Consider the following 8,425-nt stretch of genomic DNA (forward strand, 5'->3'; position numbering starts at 1 on the left):
TTAATTAGTGCATTAAGAAAATGTCACATTGCCAGGTTATTTTCTTTGGTAGATTGAGTTTAATAAATTGAGAATAACACATTAACATGTCTGCACTATGTGAATCATTAATTCTGTAATGTGTGCATTTGTGTGTTTGACTGAAACAGAAGGTGCAAATACCCTCAACTGCTTAGAATAAAAAAAAACACAAATACATTAAAAGCTACTGTTTCTCTTTAACCGAATGAATCAATAAATTAATAATTTAGTTTTTTATTAAAATAATCTTTCAGCACCCCAGAGCACACTAAGGATATGAAGTCTCAGTTCCTATCAGTGGTGAAATAAATGTTTAAAGAACAGTCGGCTGCCCTCTGATTCTCTGATTATACACTGATCTAATCTCAGACTAGACAGGAAGCTGAGAAGGAAAGAGGTCTAGACTGAAGGGTATGTGTTCAGTAGTCAGCTTTTTTCATGCCCCTCCCCATCAGGCATGCGAACACGGTCAGGACCATCTTGGGTTTCACTTCCACCAGGTCATCGGGAAGGGCATACACACGGGCACCGATCTTCCTGGCTACAGAGATAGCATACCTACAGGAAGAGATGTCCGGTCAGGGAGTAGAGGTCATTTGAATATATCAGGTTTTTATTTTTTTAGTTCAGAGGGGAAAGGACAAGGAATATTTACTTGGCGTTGTTCAACTTGTCCACGTCGCTGAGGTTTCCTCTCTTCACCAGCTCCTGTTTGACAGAGCTGGGAGCAATGGTGTCTATAAGGTCTATTACTGGCAGGCTGGTACTAATCAGTTTGTCCTGCAGAGGGGACAAACACTTTAGAGCTGTTCACACATATACACACACACACATACACACATTACCACTGTATGCACACACAGACCTTAAAGCTGTTGATCTGTGTGTCCTTCTTTCCCGCTTTGAGCTGGGTATTGACCCAGTTGATTATGATCTGGTCTCCAATCTTCTCCCCATCTCCAAGATTGGATAACACCTGGAGAGTGTACCTATTCATAGAGGGATGGTAAGAGGTGAGACAGATAAGAGGTGAGATCAAAAAGTAAGAGTGTGTGGCTGTATGTGTGTATATATACCTCCTCTTCAGCCTTTACAGGGTGTATACAGCTCCGGAAAAAATTAAGAGACAACTGCACCTTTTTCATTCCTTTCCAAAAAAGTCGAAAAGGAAGGTTTTGAGTGAGGAACAGAAGGGTTAAAATTGAACTGCAAATTCAACGCTTCTGTTCTTCACTCAACGTTCTTTTCAACTTTCTTGGAAAGGAAAGAAAAAGGTGCACTGGTCTCTTAATTTTTTCCGTAGCTGTATATATCTCCTCATCAGCCTGTATGTGTATATATACCTCCTCATCAGCCTGTATGTGTGTATATATACCTCCTCATCAGCCTGTATGTGTGTATATATACCTCCTCATCAGCCTGTATGTGTGTATATACCTCCTCATCAGCCTGTATGTGTGTATATACCTCCTCATCAGTTGCCAGACCAGAGCCAGTGTGTGCATGGGACTCCCCTCGTTGAGATTCACTCCTCCAATTCCAACCAATGAGAATTTAGCTTCATTCCGACCCAGTTCCACTGCATAGGTACAGTTCTCCAACTATGCACAGACATACAGTATATAGGTACAGTTCTCATACTAAACGTAAATTTTTTGTTGTACTTAAAAAAGGTTTTACACAGTGCAGCGTGGCTGCTTGAACACCCTCAAGGAAGGGGGGAACAGTAACTGCCTTGTTCTGCTCCAGTATTGTATTGAGTCAGCCCAGCTAAGCTGTGCCCCACCACAGCGAGATTAACACGTGGCCTGCAGATGTCTAGTGGTCAGAGCCACCACCAATGCCTATTGCGGCAGACATTTCTCACCCACATCTGAAACATTGTTTCACCTTACCAATGAAGGCCATGTCTGAAACATCGTTTCACCTTACTAATGAAGGCCATGTCTGAAACATCGTTTCACCTGACTAATGAAGGCCATGTCTGAAACATCATTTCAACTAACTAATGAAGGCCATGTCTGAAACATTGTTTCAACTTACTAATGAAGGCCATGTCTGAAACATCATTTCAACTTACTAATGAAGGCCATGTCTGAAACATCGTTTCACCTGACTAATGAAGGCCATGTCTGAAACATCGTTTCACCTTACTAATGAAGGCCATGTCTGAAACATCATTTAAACTTACTAATGAAGGCCATGTCTGAAACATCGTTTCACCTTACTAATGAAGGCCGTGTCTGAAACATCGTTTCACCCTACAAATGAAGGCCATGTCTGAAACATTGTTTCACCCTACAAATGAAGGCCATGTCTGAAACATCGTTTCATCTTACTAATGAAGGCATTGTCTGAAACATAGTTTCACCTTACTAATGAAGGCCATGTCTGAAACATCGTTTCACCTTACTAATGAAGGCCATGTCTGAAACATAGTTTCACCAGAGCTTCCACACATTTAGGAGGCAGTGTGTGGGAACGAGAAGACCCTTGGATCAAAAAGACCTCACCCATTATGTATGTCTACCATTCCCTTTGAAACATAAACCTTCAGTCTGTGTTAATAACTCACTCCTAGGACATATTTTCAGTGCAGACAGATGTTTCATGAACCAGTGTGTATGGGCAGAACAATCCATGTGTGTGTACGGACTCACCTTCTTCATGTTACTACCCAGGGTAGAGTATGGTGGTCTGTTCACCTTTTTCCAGTCAACGGGCACATTGACTTTCTCATACAGCTGTAGTATCACCAGCGCATCACACAGGTCACTGTAATGTCCACACACACACACACACACACACCACTCATCATGGAACACTAGACACTCGTACAAAACCACACAGTCGTTTGATGTGTCTCTTCTTTTACATTTAATTCATGTTTAAGTAAAATTAGCAGATGCCCCCCCCCCACCTCCTTCCCTCCTCCTTCTCCCTCCTTTCTCCCATTCTCCCTCTATGTGGGTACGTTACCAGTAGAGGTGGTTGACATAGGGAGCCACTCCCAGAGAGTTCATCCAGTTCCTGAATGTCCTCTCCTCTCTCGACTCTCCTATTAGGACGACATTTCACTGTTAGAGTGCGTGTGTTTATGTGTCTGTATATTTCTAGTTTGCATGATGACCTCATAATCGACGGAACTTTATTATTGCTGCTAGCCTGTACCTTTGTGGGCATATACAGTCGTGTGAGGAAGTAAGTTGTCTTTTATGTCCATATTTGGACGCGTTGTTCTTACTTTTTTACGTGACTCTATGTCTGTGTGGCTGTGCATGCATGTATATCCATGTCCATAACTGTGTGTGTGTGTGTGTGTTGTGTGTGTGTATCTCACCCTCTATAATTGCTGGGTCAATCCCATTCCTGTTAACCCTGTCCAAGGCAGGGTGTGCGTTGAAGAGGTTGGCTACGAAGGCCAGGTTCAGCTTGCTATTACCAGACACCACATCCATGGGAGACACAAACTGCCTGCAGTCCAGGCGGGCCGCCTGGCGTAGCATCAGCTCTGCCCGGCGCTCGTCATCACGCTCCTACGCAGACACAAACATCAACAAAAACACAGACACAAATATAAACCTCAACACACACTTCCTGTTCGTGGTGGAGGGGGCGGGGTCCAGGGGTCTAATCAACTGGCTGTCCTGTTTCATGCACTGCTGCAGAATGGATTCATGTCTGACCAACGGCTCTTTCAGCAAAAATGTCTTTCACTACTCGTGTGTCCAGTAAAGCATGAATGCCTGAAACTTATCTTTGAAAACAGAAATCCCACCTGTGCATACATGAACTTGCAAAAATGACTGAACACACACGTACGTTGATGCCGGTCATATCGATGTGAATGGACATCTCATCCATGTCATCTCCTTTAGGTGAGACCTGATCCAACAGATGGAAATATGCCCTGGAGTCCTACAGAACAGGAAAATAACATCATTATACATAAACAGATATGGATATATATATAGCTCCGGAAAAAGAGACCACTGTACCTTTTTCTTTCCTATCCAAAAAAGTTGAAAAGGAAAGTTTTGAGTGAGGAAAAAAAGCGTTCAATTTGCAGTGGCCTATTAATTTTAACCCTTCTATTCCTCACTCAAAACCTTCCCTTTGGACTTTTTTGGAAAGGAAAGAGCTGTAAATACATATATACATATATATATATAATATGTGTGTTTGAATTTGAATGTGCGTTACCTTGATGTCATCACTGAAGTTCCTGATTGGCTGGACCCCAGCATTGCCTAAGTGATGGTTGACCCAGCGTAGCAACAATTCCTCAGGAGACATTGACATCAGATGCTCTAACTCCTCCCCCTCAGACAGCAGACTAATGAGAGCTGCAAATACACACAATTAGCCAATAGTCTTGCCGTATGGCACTGATACACACATTCATAGCCAACAAGCTTGCAGGATGTTCCCGGTGGGGTCCTATGATTTCACATGGGACTTGGAGTTACTTAAATTTGACTAGAACATAAATAGCATCTTCCGTGTATGTGATGGGTGCACCTTCATTGCGACGGATCTCTATATCAGCAAACAGTCCCGTCTTGATGATTTGCCACAGTAATCCCATAACCAGGTGGGGTTTCCCAGCCATCAGGTCAGGGGCGTCTATGTTGACCACTGTACAGCCAATAGACAATGCTGAGTTTATGGCCAGGATCAGGTTCTCCTGGAGCAGGGAAACCCACAGAGGGAGGGAGATGTTAAATGGTCACATGAAAGGCCAGCAAAACCGTAACCACCGCACGTGTTTGCGCGTGTCTACCTCTGGGTGCGCTAACTCACAGTCATGGTGAAGGTGGTCAGTTTCTTGGTGTTGATGACTCTCTCGTCGATGGTGTCGGACTGAGACAAGTTGATCATTTTACTGTGAAGACCAAACACGGTTAGTAGTTGGCGTTTGAAAGTGTGTGTGCGCGTGTGTGTGTGCGTGCGTGCGTCCATGCATGCGTCTGTGTGCGCGTGTGTTACCAAAGCAGGATTCCATCTTTGACTGATGTGAAGAGGCTGTTGTCATCAGGGTTCATAGGTAGGAGGTGTTTACAGTCTTCGTCCTTGGCCAAGGCTTTGTTGATCCAGTTCACGAACGCTACCTTCTCCTCGTCTACCACACACACACACACACACACACACATCAGAAGTTGTCGACACACGCCCGTTGTCATATATGAACACTATTGTCTCTCTCTCTCTCCACCTGAGTAGGAGTGCTGTGTTCCCTCGCTGGAGATTCCTGACGTTCCTCCAAAAGATTGGATCCCTTCTTTCCTGGCAATGGTTTTCTTGAATGTCTCACTGAGCTCCTTGCTCTTTAGCTCCTGAAAGATCTGTAAAGACAGGACCAAGTGTGGGCCTGTGAGTGTCTGTCTGTGTGACTGCCTCTTTGTGTGTTCTACTATCTGCGTGGGTTTATGTCTTTACATTTCATGTGGGTCCACATCTTACCGAGACAAACTCTTCAAAGCTGATCTTCTCGTCCTTGTTGATGTCTCCTGCTATGAAGGTCTCCACTATCTCTCTCACTCTATAGCCTGGTATGGAGAAACTAGCTTCTTTGAACAGCTCCTGTAGCTCAAAGTCACTGACGAAACCACTGTTGTCAATGTCTGTTTTGCAGGGGGCAGGTAGATAGACGGGCAGACAGAGACAAAGTTATGGACAGATTTAGTGTCTTGCTAAAGCCATAATGTCCTGGGTTACTAGTTCCCTCAGGTGATGCCCAAACTCAGGATTTTGACTTTAGGACTCCCTCTCAACCTCCACCTCATCTCCCTGTCCCCTATAACTGCAGTGCACTTACAAAGATGCTCCTTTAAATAGTGTGTCCTGACCATAATTATGCTAAGATAATTATAAACAGATAACAGTATCAGATCTATCAACCACTCAGTTCACCTTTGGACCTGACAACCCCAAAAACGTTTGCACACTATAAATAACATCACTCCTTGACACTGATTGAGCTTACCATTACAGAACCTTATATGTAAATGCTGCTTCATGATGTGTCAAACAAATACTTTTGTGTGTGTTTGTGTGTGTGTGACTGACCAATCCTGTTGAAAGCTTCTCTGAGCTCCTCCAGGTCCTCTCGTGATATCTGGGTGACCTTGTTTGCCATAATGGACAGTCTGCGTAGAACACTGTATACCTAACCACGCACGCACGTGCACACACACATATTTTATCATCACAAGAAAGGGGAATAATTAGAGTGGAAATGTTAAGCACACATGCAGTAAGAACATAACTGCCTCAGAAACAGTGACCTGAAGTTTTTGGGCTGGCAGTATTTTTGGCCCCTACGCTAATATACCTGTCAAGATAATGACAGATGCTAGCAAAGTTTCCAGAGTTACAGAACTTACTTCAGAGAAAATAAGGAAGTATCTACTAGAAGGAGTATCTACTAGAATCTTGTCAGTATGTTGGTCCATACAATCTATTGTTGTGTATTTATTGAAGCATACGATTCACATTAGAAGGCTATGAGCTCTGCACGATTATTGTTCAATAAATTAAATTGAATGGTGGCACAAAAGAGAAAGTGACAGTAGTTCTGTATATCTGGTTATTTATTAACTACACAGTGACACAGATGAACAAGAGGACAATAAGGAAATGCAGGTGTTTTGTATGCTTGAATACCCCATATATGACTGAATTTTTGTTCCTACAGATTTGACTGTTTTATTCAAGTTAAGCAATTTGTGGGAATAATTTAGTTTGGGTGCAGTTCTTGAATATGATTTGGAATGCACTGAATATAAATGGAATTCACCCCTGTCTTTTGGCTTTATTTGACCTTTACACTCTCCTCCCATCTCCCCATCACATGCCCTGGACAGAGTGTGTGTCTCTCTCTGTGTGTCTGTATGTGTGTGTGTGTGTGTGTTTGTGTGTAGTTCTGTGTTCTACTGTCTCTGTGGGTTTTCACACCTTTATAAAAGCCTGTCTGGTCAGTTCGTTTTCTGGACCAAATAGGGTCAAGGTCTCTTCTTGCTTCCCGTGCTCTGTCACTCTCGGCTGGGTAGAGATGGTCTGCCAATTGGCCTAACAGAACCTAGTTCCTAGGAATCAGCTGCTGCTGAAAAATGTGTAGAGGGGAAGTTCTGTATTGTCCATTCATTTGAATGGAGTATGACGATTCTCTTTGTAAATAACTGCAGCAATGCAAACCTTTAGTGTTATTGCTGCCTCATGCCATATAACTTAATTATTCATACACACACATTTATATTTTCTACACAACAAATATTTATATAAATGTATACACATATAAATAAATGTATGTATATGAGTGATCATAGTAGCTAGTTATTTACACAGCAATACATTGAAAAAATATATTACTTCACTGCATACCAGGCTCCATGAAAAGTGATGCATTATTTCACTTCCTGCCTTACCTGCTTCCCAGAACACTTTAATGACTCATTCCGGCTTCTCTACTCCCAGTCATTTGCCGTCAAATGATCGAATGTGCCTTTACCTTGGGCCTTAATTGACAGAAACACATATCATCTGAAACAAGACAGTGAACTGTAGGCTTACCGTGAGGAGAGGGCCAAGCAAGGCAGGAGAGGCTTGGTAGAGTTTGGTCTCGGTCTCTCAGGAGTCATCCAGCGTGGGTCATGTGCCTTCTGGCCCTCTGTTAGCAGAAGCGTCAGAGGACAAGAGAACTTTGGCCTGTCAATCTCTGGGGTGGGCGTGGTCCTTCAGTAGCGTCAGTCTGCCCAGGTTGGTCCGCCAGTTAACATTTAACCCTTTAGCTTTGTCATCTGTTTCACCGCACAAGCACACACACACAGGCCTGCACAGACCCACACGCAAGCATGCACATCCACACGCTCACACCTTTGCAGTGTGTGTGAGTGACACATTTTGCAGAAACCCACTAGGTATGTGTGTGTGTGTGTGTGTGTGTGTGATGGCTGCAGGTATGTTTAATATATGAGAACAGCAGGCTTACATCCCCACCATGCACGTGCATGCGCATGCACGCACGCACACACACACCCCATCTACTTTGCCAGACAGTGAAACAGTTACAGCACTTTACAACACAAACTCCGCTACAGAAAAGGCTTTGCTTTAGTAGTTTCCAAATTAACTGCATTTTCAACATGAACCGTAATGGTTACTGAGAATCCTAACAGTCATCATGACTGGCAAAGTTGGCCAAACATGCAACACTATGGTAAGGAGCTTACTGTCACTCACCAACCGTCTGAGAGGTTGAGGTCGCGGGCCGCAGAGTTTCCAGGATCTGGACTGCAGGACTACAGGGTACCAGCTGTCCCCCTACACTCTCCCCAACTCTCCCCCCGTCTCCTAATCTCTTCCCTCCTCTCTTCTTGAGAAAAACAGAAGTCCCCACTGTGTA

General features: G+C 43.6%; 1 protein-coding gene across 3 annotated transcripts; it reads right to left on the reverse strand.

Annotated features, from left to right (window-relative positions):
• Window positions 1–7: 7 nt before the first annotated feature.
• Window positions 8–7,844, reverse strand: pls1 (plastin 1 (I isoform)). 3 transcript variants are annotated; one of them, XM_020042466.3, is made up of 17 exons: window positions 7,594–7,844; window positions 6,979–7,123; window positions 6,091–6,190; window positions 5,485–5,645; window positions 5,237–5,366; window positions 5,011–5,143; window positions 4,825–4,906; window positions 4,543–4,708; window positions 4,225–4,367; window positions 3,844–3,939; window positions 3,362–3,557; window positions 3,001–3,079; window positions 2,682–2,796; window positions 1,489–1,622; window positions 887–1,010; window positions 677–801; window positions 8–579 (listed from the first exon to the last, which is right to left on the reverse strand). In XM_020042466.3, exons 3-17 carry the CDS (start codon window positions 6,158–6,160, stop codon window positions 441–443), a joined length of 1,893 nt encoding a protein of 630 aa, XP_019898025.1. In that variant the 5' UTR covers window positions 6,161–6,190; window positions 6,979–7,123; window positions 7,594–7,844; the 3' UTR covers window positions 8–440. The 3 variants fall into 3 exon arrangements, with proteins under 3 accessions (XP_019898025.1, XP_010884531.1, XP_010884533.1); XM_010886229.5 differs by having other exon boundaries at window positions 6,979–7,126; XM_010886231.5 differs by lacking the exon at window positions 6,979–7,123.
• Between the last annotated feature and the right edge of the window lie 581 nt (window positions 7,845–8,425).

This window comes from Esox lucius, chromosome 22 (genome assembly GCF_011004845.1).
Source record: "Esox lucius isolate fEsoLuc1 chromosome 22, fEsoLuc1.pri, whole genome shotgun sequence".
In the NCBI taxonomy this organism is placed as follows: Eukaryota; Metazoa; Chordata; class Actinopteri; order Esociformes; family Esocidae; genus Esox; species Esox lucius.